We start from the raw sequence: 26699 nt of genomic DNA on the forward strand, positions 1-26699 counted from the left end.
TGCAAAAGTAAAGCATAAGTGAAACAGTAATTTTAAAAGCATTTTTAGTAGCTAAAGTACTAAGTACACCTCAGCACTAATACTGCACAGTTACTGCTAAAAGATCTTCTGAAGGCCTGAAGGAGTTCTTGTTCTTCTCAAAGTACCTAAAATACTATCAGAATGAAACTTACGTTATGTGGAGAAGCAGGTTTAATATTTATAATAAAGATTAATGGAAAAAGTATCAAATTCTATTAAGATTAATAAATATTCTGCCTGGACATGGCTTGTAAGATCAAAACCAAAATAACAATAGCTAATACTGCAAACAAAAACAAAATAACATGACATAGGCTTAATTTAAATCAATATTTTAATAAATGTAATCAATATAACTACGATAACCCTTTATTGCTTTAATCAACAAAAAATGTAGTCTTCATATTTTAATGTAAATTTATGCCCTAGATGATTACAAAGCAGTAAAATAATTCAAGAAATTACTAATTAGTTCAAAAAAAGTAAATTGTGTTGTATTTTGTAAAGAAGATGAAAAATCTTTCACAGAAGAAGGTGTTGAATTTTGATCTTATTCAAATGAAAATGGAAAACTAAAATCATCTTTTCCAGCTCCAAATGTATGAGTTGAAGAGTCTGATGGAAAAGAAAATGTAAAGGCATCTTCTCCTTCTGGTTTCCCAAATAAGTTTCCTGAGGAAGATCAATTGACAATATCATGCTATCCATGTTACATGATTTGTATAACCTACTAAATTATAATATACTACATACAATAAATAAACATTGAACCATTTATCTATTAAGCAGATATTTAACTATATTCCTCTTATGTGCAAAGTATTGTCCTTTGTACTATGGTAGGTGAAGCAGGTTCAAACTTAAATCTTACTTTCAAGTAATTTGAATTCAAATATATAAGGCACATACTCATAAGGTAGGAAGAGGATTAAAACACCTCAAATGGAATAAATATCACAGAGGCACAGAAACAGGTGTGCATGGGAAAAATAAGGGTAACAGAAATCAATTCAGCTTGTCAGGAGCACTGAGAAATGATAAGGAGCTATTAAAAGGGAATTAATGAAGATGAGCTCAGGAAAACTGCTGTATGTCCACTATAGAATCTGGACTTTGTCTGGTAGATAACAGGAAGCCATTGAAAGTTTTCAAGCAGAGATATGACAAGATTTATACAGCTTTATAAGGATTACGCAGAAGAGAATGTGTAGTAAGGCTGAAACAGGAGAGTGTCTAGAAGTGGGAATAATAAAAAAAGAGATGACGAAAGCTTGGCCTTACCTACAATCATAGCAAAGGAAATGGAGAAAGAAATGCTGGGTCTGAAAGATATTGCGTAAGTCAAACTTATTCAACTATTACCGTATTTTGCCATATATAATGCGCACCCACATTTTTGTCCCAAACTTTCAGGGGGAAAAAAATCTTTCGTTTTAATTTTTTAATTCAAATTTTTATCTGTTTACATTTATGTACTTGTTTTTTGTATTATAAAGGAATTTTAGCATTTATTTTTTAACATATTATGGTACACAAAATTTTATGTAACAATTAATTACAAAACACAAGAACAAATACAAGGTACAAGAAAATTTATGTGCTGGTAACAAATTTACAATACTTATGCATCATAGAAGGCCAAAAACTCTTTGTCATTGCAAGTTCATCATAAGTTCAACAAAACCAATTATCATATTCCAGGGTATTATTTTCCATATGGATATCATTATTGATTTCTAGAGTTACACTTTTAACTCATAAGCATAAATAAAAGAATTAAAAACATTTATATAGATATAACATCAGTACTACCCATGTATAATGTACATCCTTATTTTTTTTTTCACATCTTTATTTTTCCCTCACAAATTTGGGCAAAATAGTGTGCATTATAGATGGCAAAATAAGATATTTATTGAGTAAGTACAATTATTGCTCATAGCATTGTTCTAAGAAATTGACAGAAAGTGAAAAGGATTTTATAGTTTTAAAAGGATTTTTTAAAACCAAATTTACATAAGAAGTTATTTGGGTAATTACTCCCAGAAAAAACATTGTTTTTCATTCATATTATTTAAGACTATAAGTATATTTTTAACATGTTAATTATAATTTTTAATTGTTATTAAACAATTTGAAATGTACAGTAATTCAAAGACTTACTTGAAACAAGTCTTTTAAAGCACCTATATTTTCTCCATACAGAACCAATTCAATGAGTACATTAAGCAAAACAATATACATTGCGCCATTTTGAAATTTTATATGTTTTTAAACATCTGTTATTTCACCCAAAATAAATCTGAGCCAACCAAAAGTAGGGTGAATGGGTGGATGGATGAATGGATGGGTGGGTGGGTGGGTGGGAGGATGAAAGGATGGATGGGTTGATAAACACATACTTGAGTACTTCCTCTCTCCCTTTCTCAGTCTTTTCTTTTCCATGGACTTCAGTACACATCTATAAGACTTAATGAAAGATAACTACAATACAGCTATAGATCCAGAAAGAACTAAAATCTTTAATCTCCCATTGAATAAGTGAATTTGATTTTTTTTTAATTTCAGAAGAAAAGAAGTTCATATTGAAGTCTTCATTAAACTTCTATGCTCATCATAAATAACAGATTATTGTACAAGGCAGTAAGTGTAGGTGCTGTGGAGAATTCAAAGAGTCCTAGCCTTCAAACAACCTGTGACTAGAAGAGATTTTATATATAATCATAAATAATAACAGATGGTAGAATGTAAAAAAAGTATTTAAAAGAGAGGCATTCAGAAAAGTGAAGGAGAGATCTTTTTGAAATAGAAGGTTGAAGAGGAAAATAATAGGTTCTATAGAGAAAAACCTGGTTTTGAAAAGATGATTAGAAAGAAACAAAGTTGAGGATTTCAGAAAGAAAAAAGTGGGTCAGAAAGTGTGGGCATATTTGGGTTGTAATGAGTTCTTCACTCTAGCCAAATCACAGATTATTCTTTTAAGAGAAAAGGCTTAAAAGGTATGTTGGAGCTAGATTAGAAAAGTAGGAGCATATAATTTGACACTGCATGGGGAGCCACTAAAGGTATTTAACTAGGACAGTGAGACAGTCAACACTATGTATAAGGAAAATTAATTGGACTGTGATCTATAGGTAAGATGAAAACACTAATTATGCTGTTACTGCAATAGCATAAGTAAATGCTAATAAGAGTTTAAAATATAATGATTTCAATGAAAATATTATAGGTAAGAAAGGAAATAAATATTTCAGAGAAAGAACTGATGTAACTTAATGACTAGCTGACTATAGTCACAGACACAAAAGAAGTTAAAATTATTACTAACGTTCTAAGTCTTGGCAACTAGAATAATGGAGATATCATTTGGTATGTCAGAAAGAGAACAAACAAGTTTGATTTCAGATATGCTTAGTTTTTAATTTCAACAGATGTCTTAAATATAAAAAGATATCAATAACACAAATGGAAATAAGATCCTACCAGATGGCTTCACTGGTAAATTTTACCAAACATTTAAAAATGAATTAATGCCAATCCTTCTCAAACTCTTCAAAAAAAAAAAAAATCAAAGGGGGGAATACTCCCAAACTCACTTTACAAGGCCAGCATTATTACCTTGATACCAAAGCTAGAAAAGGACACTACCAGAGAAGAAAACTATAGATGAATATTCCTCATGAATACAAATGTAAAAATTCTCAATAAAGTACTAGCAAATCAAATTCAGCAGCACATTAAAAGAATCATTCATAATGATCAAGTGGGATTTATGCCTGGGATGCAAGGATTGTTCAACACACACAAATGAATAAATGTGATTGATACATCACGTAAAGAGAATGAAAGAAAAAAATCATATGATCATCTCAACAGACACACAAAAGCATTTGACAAAGTTCAACATCTGTTCATGGTGAGAAAAAAGAAAATTTTTAACAAAGTAGGTATGGCAGAACAGACTGCAACACAATACAGGCCAAATAAGGAAAGCCCAGAGCGAACAACATACTCAGTGGTTAAAGGTTGAAAGCTTTTCCTCTAAAATCAGGAACAAGACAATGGTGTCCCCACTCCTATTCAACATAGTACTGGAAGTCCTTGCTAGAGCAATCAGGCAAGGAAAAGAAATAAGAGGCATTAAAATTGGAAAGGAAGAAGTAAAACTGTCTCTATTTGCAGATGACAAAATTTTATATAGAGAAAATCCTAAAGAGTCCACAAAAAAACCTGATAGATGTAATCAACAAATTCAGTAAAGTTGCAGGATACAAAATTAACATACAAAAAATCAACAGTGCTTCAACCAATTTGGGCATTCTAATCTCCTCACCTTCTCGCTCATCCCCATCCTCCTCCCATCTAGCAACCATCATTTTTTTCTCTACATCTCTGAGACTCTTTCTGTTTAGTTTGCTCATTTATTCTGTTCTTTAGATTCCACATATAAGTGAGATCATATGGTATTTGTCTTTTTCCAATTGACTTACTTCACTTAGCATCATGTTCTCTAGGTCCATCCATATCATTGCAAAAGAGTAAGATTTCATTCTTCTTTAAGGCCGAGTAATACTCCATTGTATAAACATACCACAGTTTCTTAATCCAGTCGTCTACCGATGGGCATTTGAAGCTGAATAATATTGAATGTCAACTATAATTTTATATATATGTATATATATATATATATATGTACATATATACATATATATATATGGTCATGGGATGTGGAGTACAGCATAGGGAATAGAGTCAATGGAATTGTAACAGCTATATACAATATCAGACAGACAGATTGGGGGAGGGGGATTATCACTTTGTGAGGGGTGTAAATATCTAACTATTACATTGTTTTTTACATCTGAAACTGATAAAAAATTAGCATTTCTATACACTAACAATAAGTTATCTGAAAAAGAAATAAAGAAAATGATTCCATTTATAATAGCACCCAAAACTTAGGAATAAACTTAACTAAGGAGTTGAAAGACACTACTCTGAAAACAACAAGACATTGATAAAAGAAATCGAAGAAGACACAAATAAATGAAAGGTATTCCATGTTAATGAATTGGAGGAACTAATATTGTTAAAATGTCAGTACTACCAAAGGCCATCTTATGCAATCTCTATAAAGATTCCAATGGCATTTTTTACAGAAGTAGGAAAAAAATTCTAAAATTTATATGGACCACAAAAGACCCTGAAAAGCCAAAGTAATCCTGAGAAAGAAGAACAAAATGGGAGACATCACACTTCCTGATTTCAAGCTATAGTAATCTATAGTAATCAAATAGTATGGTACTAGCATAAAAACAGACAAATAGATCAATGGAACAGAATAAGCCCAGAAATAAACTCAAGCATATACAACTAATATTTGACAAGGGAGCTAAGAATACTCAATGAAGAAAAGGCAGTCCCTCCAATAAACGGTGCTGGGAGAATTAGAAATTCACATTGAAGAGTGAAACTAGATCTCTATCTTACTCACACTCATAGAAACTGTTAGGTCTCGGAATGTTAGAGACCTTGACTTACTGTTAGGTCTCTGAATGTTAGGTCTCAGAGACCTTGACTTACATACAGAGCCATGTCTGCAAGAAAACAACACAATGTCTGTTGGCCTGCACTTGCAGACAGAGCTGAACTTACGAGAACAGAAAACACCACGAAACAGCTACTGGCTTGCAGGCAGTCAACATTTTCTGTTCAAACAATGCTACCCTGTCAGCACAGCCCCTATAAAACCCTCCTTACTCCCTCCTTTGGGGCGGTAAGTCTCTTTTAGAGAGCAGCCATCTTTTGCTCAGCCCGATAAACTCTTGCGCTCTTACAATAAAAACTCTTAACTTGCCCGACCATGCGCATTCGTTTACCACCGATCTACCAGAAATTAACTCAAAATGAACTAAAGACTTAAATGTAAGACCTGAAACCATGAAACTCCCATGAAGAAACATAGGAAAAAAGCTCCTTGACATGAGTCTTGGCAATAATTTTTTAGATATGACACCTAAGCAAAATCAACAAAATAAAAAGTAAACAAATGGGTCTACATCAAATTAAAAAGCTTCTGCACAGCAAAAGAAACAATCAACAAAGTAAAAAGACAACCTATAGAATGGGAAAAATATTTACAAACCATATATCTGATAAGGGGTTAATATCCAAAATATATAGAATTTATAAACTCAACTGCAAAAATAACAAAAAATCCAATGAAAAATGGGCAACCTGAACAGACATTTTTTTCAAAGAAGGTATATGAATGACTAACAGGTACATGAAAAGATGCTCAACATCACTAGTCATTAGAAAAATGTGTATCAAGACCAAAATGACATATCACCTCACACCTGTTAGAATGGGCATTATCAAAAGAACAAGAAATAACAAAGGCTGGTGAGGACGTGAAGAAAAGGGAACCCTTGTGCACTGTTTGTGGGATGGTAAACTACTATAGCCACTGTGGAAAACAGTATGGAGGATCCTCAAAAATTAAATCTAGAACTACCATAAGATCCAGCAACTCCACTTCTGGGTATATATCCAAAAAAAATAAAAACAATAACTTAAAAAGATATCTGCACCCCCATGCTCATAGAAGCATTATTTATAATAGCCAAAACATGTAAACAACTTAGGTGCTCATTGACAGATGAATGGATAGAGAAGTTGTAGTACATGTATACACACACACACACACACACACACACACACACACACAGATATTATTCGGTCATAAAAACCTGGGAAATCCTGCCATTTAACAACAACCATTTAACAACATAATTAAACATAACATAAATCCTGCCATTTAACAACATAATTAAGGGAATTATGCTAAGTGAAATAATTCAGACAGAGAAAGACAAATACTATTATATGATCTCATTTATATGTGGAATCTAAGAAAATAAAAAAGAAAAACAAAAAAAACCAAACTCTGAGAAAAAGAGATCAGATTTTTGGTTACCAGAAGAAGGGGAACTGGGGGAGGAGGAGGGAGAATTGGAGGAAGGCGGTCAAAAGGTACAAACTTCCAGTTATAAGATAAATAAATACCTGGGATATAATGTACAACATGCTGACTATAGTTAACACTGCTACAATATATACCTCGGGTGCCAAAAAAATGTATACAAGTGGACACTTTGGTCAATGTTGCTCAAGCAGTAGTTCACCATAATCAGAAGTGTCTGGATGCTGATGGTAACCATTTTGAGCACTCCTTGTCATTGCAGAAGTCTAACGTGACTTGTATTCATCTTTTGTTATTGGTATATATTGAGTACTACAATTTTAATACAGTCTTTTCCTTTCTTAAAATGTGTATATATTTTTTGGCACCCTCTGTATATATAATATATATGTATGTGTTACACACACACATATATATGTATATATACATATATATGTTGTTAAGAGAGTAAATCCTAAGTGTTCTTTCTCATCATGAAGAAAAAAATTTTTCTTTGCTTTTTCTTTTTGTTGTATCTATATGAGATAATGAATACTAACTAAATTTACTGTGGTAATCATTTCACAATATTATGTAAGTCAAACAATTATGCTGTATACCTTAAATTTATACAGTACCGTATGTCAATTATATCTCAATGAAACTGGGGGAAAGACTGTAAGAAATATTAAGGTCCTAGAGTTTTGGAGAAGTGAGGAAGGGTAGATATGAACTGGTCATCATCTGTATTATAACATTTCAAAGTACTGAAGTTAATGAGTGTCGAATGAAGGTGTCAAAGGAGAAAATTAGATTTAATATGTTAGATGACAGATATTTAAAGAATGTTTGCAATTGGTAGATTTCTTCTGGTCTCATAGCAGTAAATACCATTTATGGCAATTCCAAAATTTATGTCTCCACCCCCAATGAATTCCAGATTCATATATATAATTTTTTACTATACTTTCACTTAGGTAGCTAATAATGGGCTTTTTAATAACACTTCCAAAACTGAACTCCCAGTTCCGGTCAATCTCAAATTAACTTCTATAAATTTTCATATTTCCATAAATGGCAATTCCATTCTTCCAGTTATTCATGTCAAAATCTTGGCATCATTCTTATTTCTTTCCCTAATCCTTACATCCAATCCACAAACAAATCCTTACAACTCTACCTTCAGAAAACTAATGACCAAATCTGATTTCTCACCACGTCCACTGCCACCATCCTCGCCATCATCAATTCCTACCTATATTGTTTTAATAGCTTCCTAATCAATGTCCCTGATTTCACCCATGTTTCAATACAGTCTGTTTTCCATATAGAAGCCAAGTAACTCTTTTAAAACCTGTGGGATCACTTCAGTCCTTTATTCAAAACTCTCCAAAGCTTCCAATCTCACTCAGAAAAAAATAAAAATCCTTAATGGTCAAGGGCCTCATAAGGATTGCTTTCCCTCCAAACTTTTTGATTTAATTTCCTACCAGTTACTCCTTTCTTATTTGATTCCAATCATACCAGTTTACCTGTTGTTCAATGATCATGCTGAGCTTGCTCTCATCTTTTGCTTAGAATCTCACTAGTTTGTAACCCCCACCTCCTTCAGGTCTCTGCTCAAATGCTGCCTTTTAATGATGCCTTTCCTGACTCCCTTGTAACACAGCAACCAAGGTACTCCCTACCGTTTACTTTCCTTCATAATACTTATTATCACCAGTAAATGTAGTTAACATCAAGCCCAAGCTGATCTAGGTCCATTTGGAGAATGATCTTGGAATCTGACTTCTCACAGCACTCTTTTCTTAGCAAATACAGAATTAAGGTAAATGTAGAATGTTGTATCTGCCTAGTCTACTGTGTGAGACTGCACCTGAATTAGAGGAGCTGTGAGTTGGTATACAGGCCTTGGGCCTCATGATTAGAATGGTAATAAAAGGCTGGTGGGAAACTGAGGTTGCAGCTTTTGTGTGTCAAGGTGACCTATATGCACCATGCCTTTTGTCCACAGCAGCCTTCCATGCCCCATGTGGGTGAAGTGGTAAAAAAAAGCTTATTATTTGGGTAGATGGTGGGCCTCTTAATGAGATAAAGATGCTATACATGCTATTATCTTCTATCCTGTATCTTTCTACAAAGCTAGGTAAATCTAATATTGGATTAAAAATTATATTGTGTGAATCTGATTGCTAATTCAAACCCAGATCAATTTAGTGTACTACCTGACACACAATCATTTCTTTGTCGATTTTCAGTCTCTCCCACTAGAACATAAATCCGATGAGAACTTTGCATTCTTGTACACTATTCTATCACCAGAACCAAAAGCAATACCTGATATAAAGTATACTATATGCACACATATATGTTTATATCTATATGTTGAATAATTAGTCAAGGGATAAAAGAAGAAAGAAGCTCCAATGAAAAGTAAGCACGGAGATATAGAAGGATATCCAAAACTTCAGAAAGAAGATGGGAATAGTCAACTAGATCAATGGTGCAGAGACTGAATATGGCAATAAATACCCATAATGTTTGGTAATTCATAAGTCACTAATAATATTGGAGAAAGCATGTTTAGTAGAGTAGTAAGAGAAGAAGCTAAATTGCTAAATAATAATAATAATAATAATAATAATTAGTGAGTGGTTCAGAAGTAACAGTAATTTTTAAAGAATAAACTAAGTGCCTAAGAAAATCAGTTAGAGACAAATAAATGCAAAGGGAAAAGTTAACATGTTTTTATATGTTTAACAAATTACTTACCAATTTCTTGCTGTGATGAGAGAGGATTTAAATTTCCTGCAGCACAATGTTCATTAAACTGAAAAATAATTTTCATTAAATATTACTCATGAAATCAGTATATATAGCATTTATATTTGAATCTAAAGCCTGGTTTTTCTAGTAAGCATAATTAGAGTATACAAGATAGCGACATTCTATATAGCACACTATTGTATAACACTAAAAAGAGATCTATCTTCAAAACCTATCATTTACTTATATTAAAATAGGCTTACTGACTTGATTCTAACAACAGATAAATTAATAGGCAACATAAGCATAGTGGATAGTTCCTACTTTGGAATAGTAATATAACCTAAAATTCTAATTAACTTTTGCTTTATTCTGAAGGTTTCACAAATCAGGTTCTTGGTATTATTTTCCTTCCTATAAAAGTAATTGGAAGTATGATAGCTTCATGTCACTTCAGATCATGTTTTACGGCCAAAGAGTCTATTTTCTCTGTAAGACAGGCTTTTTGAAAAATGGGATCATGAGACATAGTTTTCTGTCCTCTTTTGTTTCTCAAAATGTTACATTATGAGCATTTTTCCATGTCACTATTCTTCCAAAATCTGATTCTTTTTATGGTATTTTAATATTCTTCCATATTGACATACCATACATACATTTTCAATCATTCTTTTATTTTGGATATTTAGGTTGTTTCTATTCCTTTTTCTAATATAACGCCCACATGAATACTGTTATGCACAGATTTACATTTCTTTGACAATTAATAAGGAAAAGTGTTTTTCCCACAGATTTTATAAATCACTTGAATTTCTTTCTCAGTGAATTATCTATTCACCATATGGACTTTGTCCACATCTCTATTGAGGCAGTAATTTTTCTTGTTGGTACATATAAGCTCTTTGCATATTAAACATATAAATTCTTTATCATATTATTACAAATATTTTATAACACATTATCACTTTGCCTTTAAATTTTTTAACATATAAAAATTTGTATGTAACCAAACCCAAACTTTTAAAATTTTCTTTTGGCTCTTCTTCCATTGTTTTTATGCTGAGAGAATACTTCCTCCTCTCACGATCTGGCAAATATTCACCTATATTTCCTCTGAAATATTGATGGTTAACATTTTTTTTTTTAAAGATTTTATTGGGGAAGGGAAACAGGACTTTATTGGGGAGCAGTGTGTACTTCCAGGACTTTTTTCCTAGTCAAGTTGTTGTCCTTTCAGTCTTAGTTGTGGAGGGCGCAGATCAGCTCCATGTCCAGTTGCTGCCCTTGCGTGGGACATGAACCGGCAACCTTGTGGTTGAGAGCCCACTGGCCCGTGTGGGAACCGAACCGGCAGCCTTTGGAGTTAGGAGCATGGAGCTCTAACCTCCTGAGCCACCGGGCCAGCCCGTGATGGTTAACATTTTTAATTTAATGCATCTATAACTTCTATTGGTGTAAATGCAAAATGAGTGCCCAATTTATCCCTACTAATTTGTGGTCCCATCTTTATCACATTCTAAATTCTTTTGTGTCAAGACTTTCTAGACCAAGCCATCAATCTATCATTCCTTGTACCATTATTTCACTATTTTGATTGCTCTAGTTTTATAGGGTGTTTTATTATGTAGAAAGTGAAATACCCCCCACCAATACTCTATTTTGTTATTCTCTTATTATTAATGTCCATAGGATCTATAATGCTATCCTCTCTTTCCTTCCTAATAAAGGTAAACTGTCTTCTGTTAGTCTACGAGGAGTTTATAAATTTTGTTAATATTTTTCAAAGAACTAACTTTGGCTTTATTAATTTTCAGTTTTCTATTTCACTGATTTCTCTTATCTATCTTATTTATTCATTCTGTTTACTTTAGGTTTATTTTGTTCTTTTTCTAGCTTTTCAAGGTGGAACTTTCAGGTCACTGATTTTAGACCTTTCTTTTTCTTTTCTATTAACTTTAAATAATTAATAATTTAAATAATTATCATTTTTGCCTTGGTTTTGGCAGCATCCACAATTTTTGATATGCTGAATGTTCATAATCATTCATTTCAAATCTTTTCTAATTTCTCTCATGATTTCTTCTGTGATCCATAACCTTAATATTCAGGATTCTCCTAATATCTTGCTATTCATTTCTAATTTAATTTAACTTCATTTCATTTAATTCTACTGTGGTCTAAGAATATACTCTTTGTGATTTCAATCCTTTTAAATGTGTTAAGACTCATTTTATGACCCAGAATACAACTTCTCTTGGTGACTGTACCATCAGCACTTGAAAAGAATATATATGCTGCAGTTACTGGTGTGGTGTTCTATAAATGTAAGTTAGGTCAAGAAGTCAATAGTGTTGTTCAGACTTCATAAAAGATCTTTATTGATTGAGAAAGGGATGTTAAAAATCTCCAACTAAATGTGATTTTGTCTTTCTCCCTTTAATTCTGTTAATTTTTGTTTCTGTATTTTGAAGTTGTTATTAGGCATATACACATTTGTCACTGTTATATCTCTCTTAAGAATTGATTCTTTTATCCTTATGAAATGTTCCTCTTTACCTTTATTAACATTTTTTGTCTTGAAAACAACCTAAAATGATATTAGAATAGTGCTTACAGTTTTCATGAGATATCTTTTTCCATCAATTCACTTTTAACCTGCCTTTGTCTTTAGAGTGTGTCTCCTGTAATAACTATAATTGGGTCATGCTTTTTATCCATTCTTACAAACTCTGCCTTTTAATGGAGTGCTTAGCCCATTTATGATTAATATAATTATTTTTAAATCTCTTATTTTCGTCAATTTACTATTTGTTTTCTGTTTGTTCCATGTGTGTCTTTTTACACTGTTCCTTCTCTGCCTTCTTGAGTTAAATATTTTCTTAGAATTCCATTTTAATTTATTACTAATATTATCTTTGAACATTGTCTTGATTATTCTTGACCAGGAAACTTAATAATTATTTGCCAATCTCCTTCCTAACCCCACCATGCCAGGACTCAAATTAGATTTTAATTGGATTACGTTTATAAATCACTTGAGGAAGAAATATATATTTACAGTATTTTCTTCCTATACAGGTACTTCATATATCTTTCTAGGTATTCAATTACTTTTTAAAAATATTTTTTGTTTTTTTATCCAAATGTATGTTTCCTGCTAAGGTATGTACACGTATTTTGCATTTACGTTACTATTGTAAATGAGAATTAGCTAACTGTAGTCTATGTTTTTATGGGCAGTATACACCTAGGAATTAGCTGTTTTTGAAATAAGCATTTAGATAAACATTGAGACAAAGTTGAAGACATGAAATGCTATGAAATGTATAGTATTATGTCATCCATCAATACATTTATAATTTCCACAATTTAATATAGTGTGACGCATGTAGCAATAAATATTCTAATCTATATAAAATTGACTAAATATGACTAATTTAAATGAGCAATAACAATACCATACTGATATTACATTGCTATATAAATGGCATTATTAAGTGCTTAGAGCTTTTCTAAGTGCTTTGTATACATAAATCCATTTAATATTCACAAACCCTATGGTAAAAACTATTATTTCCATTTTACAGAAGAGAAACAGAGAGTTAAGTACCCAAAATCCCACATCCAATATATATATACCCAAGTAGTCTGGCTTCAGAATCTAGTCTTAACCATTACACTACGCCATCTCTACTGGTCAAAACAGCACTTTACCATGATTTCTATCACTGAACAGTATAAATCACCATTAGAAGGATATTCTTTAGGACTCTTAAAATTAACCAATGATAATGTTGCTATAGACACACATGTAGATGAAAAGGCCAACTAATAACATGGAGAATTTTTACACTGAGAATATGGGAAATTTGTTTAAAGTTAGATACATGAATTATAAAGCCAAATTAATTTTTAAACTGCCTTTAACTGCAATTTGAATAATCCCTACTCTGAGATTTTTTTTTATATATATAGATGTCAGCTTGGGGCACCTGAAGTTGAAAACAAAAAGATAGTGGGGGAACATTGCTATACTATCAATACTAAGAATCTTTTTAAAAATTGCCTCTGACCCAGGATAGTTTGGTACTAAAGAATTAAAATTACTTAAGGTTCCAAGTGTACAATTTTTTAGAAATTTAGCTTTAGCTTCTCATATTACCTGATCTGATGACACTTCTGAATCAAATATAGAAGAATCAAATAAATTCAATCCAGGTGATCTAGAAGTATAACTCATAAGAAAAGAAAGTCCAGGGGATTCCTTTTGTGCTTGACCTTCAGGCATTGTATTTCTATTTCTGTTAAAGAGAAATAAGAAATCACCAAAATGTTAAAAATATACTATTAAATATTGCAGACTGGAGAGCATCATAAGAAATGCACAGAGGTAAGAATTACTATAGTAAAGGAGTAAGTAGTTATTGAAGTGATAAACCTATGAAGAAAAAGATGGTTTTAGCTGGTGAATAATGTTAAAGTAAAACAATGAATTACAGAATGATAATAATTCCTACTGAGAGTATACTGTCAGGCTTTATTCTAGGCATTTCCATCAGCATTAACTTACTTATTCCTCACAATAAGCCTGTGCGATAAGTACTATTATTATCACTTTCATTTTACAGAAGAGGTTTTGAAGCATAGAAAAGTTAAATGACTTGCTCAAAAGAATGTAAGTGGCCAGAGTGGGGATTTGAATGCAGCAATCCAGAGTCAAAGTCCAAGCTCTTAACCCAGATGCTACTATATTGTCCCCAAGATCTTGAAAGTCCAGTCATAAAATTTTTGGTCTTGATGAGAAGCCAACCATTACAGAGTGCTGCATTAGGGTGTTAAACCATAAAATGATTTGCGAAAAATAATTAGACAAAACAGTATATAATAACACGGTGGTTAAAAGCATGGATTCTGGAGGCAGAACTGCCTAGGTTTGAATCTCAACTCTATCACTAATGAATTGTAGCATCTGTGATTGTTCCCTCATCTGTAAAATAAGGATAATAATGTACTTACATCTCATAAAGTTGTTGTGAACCTTAAATGAGCAATATTTATAAAATTCTTAGATACAGCGCTATTAAGTTTGTTAAATGTAACAGAAGTCTAAAGATAACTTTCATAACTACCTCCATGACCATTAGTCACTTAACTTTATAGATCGGTTTTCTCATCCACAAAAAAGAGGTTTTAGCATATGATTGCCACATCTTTTTATATTTTTCAGATTTGATGAGTTCCACTTTGAACATGCTGTGTTTGTGTCAACAGCATGACATTCGTATATATAACTCTTACTAGCAATTTAAAAGATAGCAATAGAACACAGGTGAGAGATTCCTGATGAAGTGAAATCTGACATACCTTTTAGAGAAATCTCAGGGTTCAGCATTAAGGGAGGGATTGAACTAAACAAAAAGGCTAAAATGCAACACTGTTTTCTTGGCTGCAAACTATGTATCTATGGTTTCCAAAGTTAATCATGTTAGAGATATTTAACCTACTGAGGTTCCTTAACAGAACAGCAATCTTGCTAGACCTTATAGTGTACGGAAAAATGACTGCTGAAACATTATTTGATGATGTCCACAACCTACCAATGGGATACCAGCTTTTTAGCTTCTATAGCTTTTTTTCTTATCCTTTGGAAAAAATCTCAAATGTACATACTATTTAACTAGATAAGTACTCAGGATCTATGCCATATTCAGTTAAATGCTGCAGGGAAAAAATGGGAAGAGGATCTATGAAGTAAGAATAGCAGAATGTTAGTAATTGTTCAAACAGGGTAATAGGTACGTAGGTTCATTATACTAGTCTTTCCCTCCTTTGTATATTTGAAATATTGCATAAGAAAACTTTTTAAAGTTAAAGGTACTAGACATTTTACTACCCTTATCAATTATTTATATAACTCAATATATAGATTATATTTATAATTATATATAATTATTAATTTAAAGCCTACATATCAGAGGAGGGAGTTTTAGGAAACAGTGATTTCTCCAAAGATTCAGGTGTTTTCACAGATTCAGTAGTTCTTAAAAATGAAGGAATTTCAGGAGTTCGTGGAAAATCCTCAGCCCTTTCTTCTACTTCATCATTATTCTCTCCTGGCATCCCAAGATGTTCTTCACATATAACCTGAAAATTCAAAGTAACAGAAAACTATAAAAATGAATGTTATTGCATTAATAAACTCACATAGATAAAAATGTGTGAGGTGGAAAACACCATATTAATCTATGATGTTATCACTTCATAGGCAAAATAAGTGAAATAAGACTAATTGGTGAAAGTGATACCAAAATATACCTATCCAAAAAATGGAAAAAATTATTTTTAATTTTCTAAATTTTCTTTTTCTTTCCAGCTCCACCTACTCCCTGCCTGAAAAGATAAATGATAACCAGAACATACTCAAAACGATGAAAAGTGGTTAGGAATGATTTTTCTTTTAAAATTCTATAGCATGCTCTGGCTCAAAAATTGCATATGGCATCTTCTTGAAAGGGAGAAGTAATTTATTTCTAAGCAATCTTGCTCTCATTGGCTATGTTCTTTGCAATTTTTTGCCCTTATAAATTCATTACACTACTTTCTCTGCAAAGATTGAGAACCTGAATAACTAATTTTCCTTTTTATGATTCTATAGACTAGGAATATGATTTCTCAAATATGTTTGTTATACCAAATCCCATTACAGAAACAGTTTGGGTTCCTCCGTCAAAAAAATTTAAATGTGCCTTTTACCTTCTTTACAGCAGTATACTATACTATGTTGTTTTTCTGTAACCCTTAGTAGCTATGGTAAAGTATACTACTATGTTGTTTTTCTGTAACCCTTAGTAGCTATGGTAAAGTTGGTATACGTTGTCTACATCTATCACAATGAAAGCTTTCCATTATTAAAAATTATTTTGAAGATATTTTTGTGGTAACCACTGGTTTTAAATTGCCTTGGCAAATCATTCAATCTTACCAAACAAAATACTTTTCTTCAGTTATGATTTAACTGTGGTGTCAATATATATAGTGAATTATTAGTAAGAACTTTTTGTATATTTTCATGTAAACTTTTTGTAGCTTCAGTTTTTAATCTAAAACTCCTCTAAGGAATAGATTCTGTAATACCATCGCAACATGATTACTAATATAGTAACATCTAGACCTCAAATAAACTTCATTATACTAAATCTGAAATTAAAATGGAAAAAGAATGTTTTAAACTGAAATATTTTGCTTAGAAATTAGAAACCAAACATTTAACTTACTTGTGAAGTACATTTTGATTCTCTCAAATGTCTTACTGTCCCTTTATCTCCACACTCAGCATCTGTTTATTATAAAACAAACTATTTTTTTCTTTTTGCAATTTAATTATAAGTAAAACATAGAAAACCATTACCAATATTTAACTATTTTTGACCTACATAAAGGCAGTTTCAAATAATTCAACCCAATACATAAAGACAAGAATAAAACCTATGTGAATAGTTTAACAAAATTATAAAGCAAATATCCATGTAACCACCACCCAGGTGAAGAAATAGAATATTACAAGTACTCCAAAAGGCCTTATATTCCTCATATCCTCCTCCACAGATGTAATCAGTATCCTGACTTTTGTATCAAATCATTTCCTTGATTTGCTTTATATAGTTTTAATACCTAAGCAATAGTTTATTTTTCCTTGTTACATGATGAAATAATAATCTATGTGCCCTTAATTTTACTTTTTTTGTTTAGCATATGCTTGTGAGATTCATCTATATTGCTGTACATAAACATAGTTTGCTTACTTTTACTGATGTAAAGTACTCCATTGTACAAACACAACACACTGTCTCTATCCATTCTACTGCAAATGGGCATTTGAGGTGTTTCTGCTTTGAGGCTATTACATTCTTTAATATATACGTGCAAATACATACCTGTATTTCTCTAGGTATAGACCTAGGAGTGGAATTACAAGGTATAGGGGTATGTTTATCTTCCATTTTACCAACTGTTAAACTATTATTTTTTCAAAAGTTTAGTTTCCAAACTAGTTATCAATTTTTGTTGTGGCAACTAGCCCTCCCGAGCTACCCTAGGAAATCACTCAATTTCACCAGACAAAATTATTAGCTCCAATTATAATTTAGGTATGGTCTCACTATATGGTCATTTATAAATGACAGTTCCTACCAATAGTTATGAGAGTTCCTATTTTCCTATTGTCCTAAATTCTCATCAATACTCAGTATTGCCAGACTTTCTGAATTTTGCTAATCTGGTGGATGTATAATGATATATCATTGTGGCTTTATTTTTCAGTTTCCTGATTTACTTAGCAACTTTTCTGTTTATCTGCCACATAAGTTTCTCTATTTAAAGTGCCTATTCGTAAGTGAATGAACCAATCAGAAACAGTTTTGGGGACAAAAAGGAAAAAATAGAGTTGTTAGATGGGCGGGGGAGGGGATAAGGGGAAAGGTGAAGGGATTAGGAAACAGCCGGTAACCACAAATGGCCTCAGGGTTTTTGAAAATTAATTTGGGGAACGTAATCATTAATGTTGTAAAGCTTTTGTTGGGTATCTGATGGACATGTGTCCTATTTGGGAGACCACCTCAGGGATACTGTGGATGCCTGATCATGGCACTGTACACCAGAAGCTAAACAATAATGAATGCCAACTATAATTTTATATATATAATGTGATGGCTCAGTGCGAGGTCGGAGGGATAGTGGATGGGGGGAGGGGGGTTCACAGTGTGAGGGATATAAATGATGAACGTCTAAGTATTACCTTGTCTTGTACACCTGAAACTAATAAATTATAAAAAATAAAAATAAATAAAGTGCCTATTCGTGAATTTTGCACCTATTTCCAACTGGGTTGTCTGTCTTTTCCTCCTGGTTTGTCGAAGTTCTTTACATTTTTGGAAACTAGTCCTTTGACAGTTTTATATATTGAAAATATATCATTTTGCCTTCCATTCTTGTTATGCCTTTTGATGACATGGTGACTTAAATTCTATTATTTTCATGACTAAAACTTCTTAATTTTAATATGGCAAAATTTATCATTCTTTCTTTTTAATTCTTATTTAAGAAATCCTTTCTTATCTTGAATAGGTGTGTTTTTATTTGATCATCTGCAAGCTTTATAGTTTTGCCTCTTGCACTTAAGTCACAACTATTATTTTCACCACATAGTAACTTCTTCTAAATATAGGCTTGGAAATTACTGAAAGTCTTTTCTTCTTCTGAGATAATTATATGCCTTCTTAAGTATGAAGCCTTATTATATATTTTCAATGGCAGCTAGGACTGTGCCAGATATATGCATTACCCCACAAAACTGTATTAGGGATGTACTGTTCCCAGAGATTAGCCATTCCTTCTTTGTCTAACACTCTGTCAGCTTGACATGTATAGACGATTATAAACAGGTGTAACAGATCACCTGTGCACATAAAATACAATTCTTTATTCTAGAAGAAAGCAGGAATATCCATCTGCATGGAATAAACATATTATATTGGTTGAGTCTTATACTAAGAATGGGAGAAATAGACTCATAGTATATTATATGACCATTTTGAATATGCATATATTTACAGAATTTTTATATTTCCCGAATGAGCCATTTTTAAATTTCAAAATAAAAGTCAGTAATCCACATGCTACAGACAAGAAGAGGTGAAGACATTTATATAGCCTAATGAATGGAATAATTAGTATTCGTTACTGGGTTACTAAAATATACATACATGTGTATGTGATATATTACATATTTTATATACACATACACTTATACATATACATATATATACATAGACAGAGAATGAGTTGGCATTTCAAAGTGTATCAAAGTTCCAACAGCAAGTTGATTCTAGGATAATAAACTCATACATATATATCCTGTGACCTTCCTATGATTTTATTCAAAGAAGGTAATCCAAGATAGTAAAAGATTTATATAAAAGAATATAGTAGCATTATTTACAATAGCAAAAAAACTGGAAACAGGACATTCAAAGTGAGAGAATGGCTAATTATAACATATCTATACAATGGCATATTATACAGTCATTACAAATAAAATCTACTTAATAGTATGGAAAAAAATACCCTCAACAGTGTATCAAATAGAAAGGAAAGGATACAAAATGACATACATAGTATACTTCAAATTTGTGGGAAAAATATAAAAGAACAAAACATACATATACATAGAAAAAAATCAAGAATATACACCAGTATGTATGGAGTTGTTTATGTCCAGGTGGTGGTATTTTTGTATCTGTTATATATTTCTCTGTTTTCCAAATTTTCTACAATGAAATGTATTTGTTTTATATTTAGGGAAAATGTATTTAAAAACCAGGCAGGCATTGTCAGTTAACCAGAGAGACAAATAATCCAAATAATTTATTTGAGTAGTATGAAAACTTGATACAATTTGTAACTTCTACTTCTTAGGAAAAATGTAAACAGCAAATACCTGTCTCTCCTTTTTCAAGCCACTGATTGCAATTTGATTGTTTCTGCAGGGTTAACAATCTAAAATACAATAAATATCATTTTATATTATTTGCTGAGTTAACAAATTCTTCCAGAAATTTAAAACATTTTCTTAGTTTTAAAAGTTACCTGAATGGCATAAAATTTTGTGAACTTTTAACAGCCATAACATGTGAACATTTTGAATGGTTATTCACAGCAGAGTCACTAAATTCCTGAACAAAAGAAACTAAGCATTAGAGTAGGCTACACAAAACGATAAACGTGTTTGGCTTTCCATGGCTACTCAGGACTCTCCAAGAGCACTCTCAACCTCATCATCATCACTATTGTTATCAATATCAATCACAACTACAAACATTAACTGAAACCACTACATACAAAACATTAAATCAAATACTGGGAAACAAAAATGGTTTAACTCAAGGAATTTAATGTTTTTTACAAGTATAATAATTATGCTTGGTAGTATTTCTACATTTAAAGTAAACTTTTAAAAATTTTATCCCATATTCATTGACTAATCAAGTGAATCTTACCATTTTCTAAACTGATTAGCTAATTTCTGTGTCTCTCTCTATCCTTTATAATCTCTCAAACTGAACATAGGAAAGCAAAACAGCAGGTTAAAATATTAAAGCGTAAAATGTTCTTTTTTACGTATGTATGAAAGAGCTAATATTACCTTTTGAATTTTAACTAAATTTTAATATTAATATCTAAACCACTGCTTTACTAATGTTTGTATTGTTTCAAGTTTCTCATTCTCCCTAAGTCACTCATTTTGAAGAGTTCCTGATTCTTATTTGACCCAAAATGAAAATATATTTAAATAGGATAGTGTATCCCATAATAGCCACTGGTCCTAATTTTGTCATCTTATCGTGTTTTGGATCATAGAAAAACACCTTGTCCCGTAAAAAACACTGGTCTCTTAAAAAATAAGTGCCGTTACTGTTTTGATGTATGTTTTAAACATACACATTTGTATATATGCCTCCTGGTAGAAGTATTTGTTTGGAGTAGATGCCAAGAAGTGAAATTGCTATGCATATGTTATTTTTTATTGGTACTGTCAACCAGTCCTCCAAAGTAGTTGTACCAAATTATACTCTCACTATTGCTAACCTCACTAGATATTGTCAAATGTTTTGATGTTTGCAAATCTGTATGTGAAACTGGGTAACTCATTGGTTTAATTTACATTTCCCTATGCTCCAGGCATCTTGTTATGTTTTGGGCCCTTTGTCTTTCCTTTTCTGTAAACTACCTTATCTTTTGCCCATTTTTATTCTTTTTTAATTACTTCTCAAAAATTATGTATTTCTATAGTGGCTGTACAAATTTCTATTCCCATCCACAGAGTTCTCATTTCTCTACATATTCACTAACACTTATTATATTTTGTTTATTTGATAATAGCCCTTTTAACAGGTATGAAGTGATATCTCATTATGGTTTTGATTTGTCATCATAAGATTTATAAATAGGAACACTATATGATCCAGTAATCTTACTTCTGTGTATATATCAAAAAATAAAATAAAATAATTATATTGAAAAAAAAATGATGGATTTCTTTAAATGTTAGATTCTGGATACCAATCCCCGGCCCATTCCACCATCATCTTTCAACTTTGTTAGTATCTTTTGACACAGAGAACTTTTTCATTTTGATGTAGTCTACGATCAGTTTGTCTTTTTTTGCTCCATGTTGTTGTAATTACTGCATTTTGATAATGTTTTAAAATGTTTTGGGATGATGAAAATGTTCTGGAATTAGACAATGGTGATGGTTACACTACTTTGTGAACATACTGAAAACCACTGGATTGTATACTTTAAAATGGTTAATTTTGATATGTGAATTATATCCCAAAAACAAAAGTTTAAAAATAAATATTGTGGATTACGTCATCAAAATGGCGGCGTGAGGTGAGCCTCTATAAAGCTCCCTTGGAATTTACAACTAATCGAACAACAATAACTCCAAAAAGGACTCCCTGCACAGCAGACAGGCAAGACGAAGAGGCCCACTACTGAATTCACCTAAAGGTGGAGAAGGGGAGAAGTGCGGAGACGGAGCCGTGCGGGTGCAGGACGCAGACCTAGCTCAGTGCTCCGAGCTCACTGCATCCCAGAACTACCGCAGCTGCGGGAGAGGGAAGAATTCGGACTGCTAGGGCTCCGCATAAGGCCCACAGGGCTGAAGGGGCAGCACATAACACGGCTGAACCCAACGCTCACAGCAGACACCACGTAGTAAAGACTGAGGGAAGAAGGCTGAAAACGGTGGTTTAAGCCCTCACTGCCAAGCAGAGAACGGAAGCCTTAGGCACTGAGACAAGCCGCCCCATCCCGATCCTCCCAGAGCTCGCCCCACCCCCACCTGCCCAGAGCTAGAAGCGGAACAGTAACAGTGTCAGATCAAAAGAACAGAATATTTGATGTTCTGAGAACTGTGGACCGCAGACACAGATTCGCAGCCCAACTAGTTCCGGCAAAGGGGAGGGAGCCGTGGAAGCGGGACGGGCCATGGTGGTGGTCGCCACCATTGCTCTGGGCCACCTCTCACAACTCACCCTGCCCCTGGCCCCACCTATCTGGGCAGATCCCTGCAGGAGTAAACAGAACTGCTAAAACATACGGGCTCTGAATCCGGTGCAGGAAGAGCTTTGGAACTTCAAAAGTTCTCCGCATACCCACACGGACACTGCGCCCTGTGACCCAGGTGAACTATTAACAGAGGAGAAGCCGGTCTCCCAGGGAATCCCCTCATTGTGTGAGAAGCTGGAATAGTGCAGAGAAAACAAAGCACTACCATGTGAGAAAGAATAAAAAGGCTGCAGTCGGAGAGAAAATAAAACATTCTACCAACAAGTACTGAAAACAAAAAAAAGACCTCTTCCTATCAACCTGTTCCAGAAGCCACTCCTGTAGATGTCTAGGAAGAGAAATAATACATCAGTAATTGCCATGAATAATCAAGACAACGAGACAGCTCAGAGAGAAAGTGAAAAGTCTCCAGAAAAGGAACTTAAAGATATGGAAATATGTAACTTAAATGACAGAGAATTCAAGATTGCAGTTCTGAAAAAACTCAACGAGATGCAAGAAAACACAGAAAGGCAGTTTAATGAACTCAGAAACACAATCAAAGAACAACATGAGCATTTTACGAAAGAAATTGAAATTTTGAACAAGAACAAGAACCAAATAGAATTTCTGGAGATTAAGAACTCAATAGAAGAAATTAAGAATCAAATAACCAGTTTAGGTAGTATAGTTGACCAGAAGGAGGAAAAAATCAGTGACATCGAAGATAGAAACCTGTAAATTACACAGATGGAAGAAGGAAGAGACATGAGACTTAAAAGAAATGAAAGAACTCTACAAGAACTTTCTAACTCCATCAGAAAGGGCAATATAAGAATAATGGGCATACCAGAAGGTGAAGAAAGAGAGAACGAAACAGAGAATATATTCAAACAAATTGTTGATGAGAACTTCCCAAACTTGTGGACAGAACTGGATCCCCGAATCCAAGGAGCAAATAGAACACCTAATTACCTCAATCCCAACAGGCCTTCTCCAAGGCACATTGTATTGAAGTTGTCTAAAATCAACGACAAAGAAAGAATCCTCAAGGCAGCCAGGGAAAAGAAGACGGTAACCTACAAAGGAAAGCGCATTAGATTATCATCAGAGTTTTCAGCAGAAACTCTACAAGCCAGAAGGGAGTGGAACCAAATATTCAAACTATTGAAAGAGAGAAATTATGAGCCAAGAATAATATATCCAGCAAAGGTATCCTTTAGCTATGAAGCAGGAATAAAGACCTTTCCAGACATACAGAAGCTGAGGGAATTTTCTAATACACAACCTGCACTACACGAAATACTAAAGGAGGCTATTCGACCACCATCAACAGACACACTCTGTGGCAATCAAAACATAAAAAGGAGGAGAGTAAAGGCCTGAACCGGAATATGGGAATGGAGTAAGTAAGCGTACTGCAGAAAATGGAATACCCTAAATATCAAACTTTCTTTTACACAAACTTAAGGGTAACCACTCAAAAACAAATCCACAACTGAAATATAAACTGTAATAAAAGAAGAAACAGGGTAACATTATAGAATACCACCACACAGAAATAACAGACAACAACAAAAAGACAAAAGAAACAATGGAGACATAGCCTTACCAGAAAACTAAAGATAGAATGACAGGAAATCCTCCCATATCAATAATCACCCTAAATGTAAATGGACTGAACTCACCAATAAAAAGGCACAGAGTAGAAGATTGGATCAAAAAACTAAACCCAACCATATGCTGTCTCCAAGAGACACATCTCAGCTACAAGGACAAGCATAGACTCAAAGTGAAAGGGTGGAAATTGACACTCAAGCAAATGGTACCCAGAGAAAATCAGGTGTAGCCATAATGATATCAGATGAAACAGACTTCAGGGTGAAAAAGATAACAAGAGACAAAGATGGACATTTCATAAAGGTAAAGGGGACTATACAACAAGAAGACATAACAGTCATCAATATTTATGTCCCCAATCAGGGAGCACCGAAATATACCAAGCAACTACTAATAGAACTAAAGGGAGAAATTGACCAAAACACAATTATACTAGGAGACTTAAATACATCATTGATAGCTATGGATAGATCATCCAAACAGAAAATAAATAACGAAATAGCAGCCCTAAATGACACATTAGATGAAATGGACATAATTGACATATATAGAGCACTTCATCCTAAACCATCAGACTACACATTCTTTTCTAGTGTACATGGAACATTCTCAAGGATACACCATACACTGGGACATAAAATCAACCTCAGCAAATTTAAAAAGACTGAAATCATACCAAGCGTATTCTCTGATCACAAGGCTTTGAAATTGGATATCAACTGCAAAAAGAAAGCAGGAAAAAACAGATATATGGAGACTGAACAACATACTTTTTTTTTTCTTCCCCCCACCCCAAACAACATACTTTTAAAGAACAACTGGGTCAAAGAAGAAATTAGGGAGATCAAAAGATACATGAAAACAAATGACAATGAAAATACATCCTACCAAAATTTTTAGGATGCAGCGAAAGCAGTTTTAAGAGGGAAATTTGTATCATTACAGGCCTATGTCAAGAAACAAAAAAAATCCCAAATAAATAACCTCATGTTATACCTTAAAGAACTAGAAAAAGAAGAACAGGTGAAACCCAAGGTCAGCAGAAGAAAGGAATAACAAAAATCAGAGCAGAACTAAATGAAATAGAGAACAAAAAGACAATAGAAAAAAATTAATGTGACAAAGAGCTGGTTCTTTGAAAAGATTAACAAAATCGACAAACCCTTGGCTACACTCACTAAGATAAAAAGACAGAAGACACTAATTAACAAAATCAGAAATGAAAAAGGGGAAGTTATCACGGACACCACAGAAATACAAAGGATCATCCAAAAATACTATGAAGGACTATATGCCACCAAATTCAATAACCTAGAAGAAATGGACAAGTTTTTAGAAACATACAGCCTTCCAAGGCTCAACCATAATGAACTGGAAAATCTAAACAGACCGATCACCAGTAATGAAATTGAATCAGTCATCCGAAACCGTCCCAAAAGCAAAAGTCTGGGACCAGATGACTTCACTAGTGAATTCTACCAAACCTACAAAGAGGATCTAATACCAATCCTGCTCAAACTTTTCCAAAAAATTGAAGAAGAGACAGTACTTCCTAACTCATTTTATGAGGCCAATATTACCCTGGTACCAAAACCTGATAAGGACAACACAAAAAAAGAAAACTACAGACCAATATCTCTGATGAATACAGATGCTAAAATCCTAAACAAAATTCTAGCAAGTTGAATACAACAATGCATTAAAAAGATTTTTCATCACGACAAGTGGGATTCATCCCCGGGGCACAAGGATGGTTCAACATCCACAAATCCATCAATGTGATACATCACATAAACAAAATAAAGGACAAAAATCATATGGTTATATCAATTGATTCAGAAAAAGCATTTTACAAGATACAGCATCCATTTATGATGAAAACACTTAATAAAATAGGTATAGAAAGAAAACACCTTAACATAATAAAGGCCATCTATGACAAGCCCTCAGCTAATCTCATGCTAATTAATAGTGAAAAACTAAGCCCTTTGCTCTACGTTCAGGAACACGACAGGGCTGTCCCCTATCACCTCTACTTTTCAACTAGTGTTGGAAGTCCTTGCCAGAGCAATCAGGCAAGAGAAAGAAATAAAAGGCATCCAAATTGGGAATGAAGAAGTTAAATTATCACTCTTTGCAGATGACATGATGCTATATATAGAAAACCCTAAAGACTCCACCAAAAAGCTGTTAGAAACAATCAATGAATACAGTAAAG

The 26699-nt window shown here is 33.0% G+C and overlaps 1 protein-coding gene across 1 annotated transcript in view; it reads right to left on the reverse strand.

Moving 5' to 3' along the window:
• Window positions 1-571: 571 nt before the first annotated feature.
• LOC308497897 (protein SIX6OS1) overlaps window positions 572-26699 on the reverse strand; it is a gene marked incomplete at both ends in the record, with an annotated part of 53594 nt that continues 27466 nt past the window's right edge. Inside the window, 7 exons of the mRNA XM_081048976.1 lie at window positions 572-693; window positions 9758-9815; window positions 13914-14052; window positions 15720-15895; window positions 17026-17087; window positions 20247-20305; window positions 20396-20481. Of these exons, the coding sequence (XP_080905102.1) occupies window positions 572-693; window positions 9758-9815; window positions 13914-14052; window positions 15720-15895; window positions 17026-17087; window positions 20247-20305; window positions 20396-20481 (702 nt within the window). The remainder of the gene's footprint in view (window positions 694-9757; window positions 9816-13913; window positions 14053-15719; window positions 15896-17025; window positions 17088-20246; window positions 20306-20395; window positions 20482-26699) is intronic.

Source organism: Rhinolophus hipposideros (genome assembly GCF_964194185.1).
Source record: "Rhinolophus hipposideros genome assembly, chromosome: 5".
NCBI lineage: Eukaryota > Metazoa > Chordata > Mammalia > Chiroptera > Rhinolophidae > Rhinolophus > Rhinolophus hipposideros.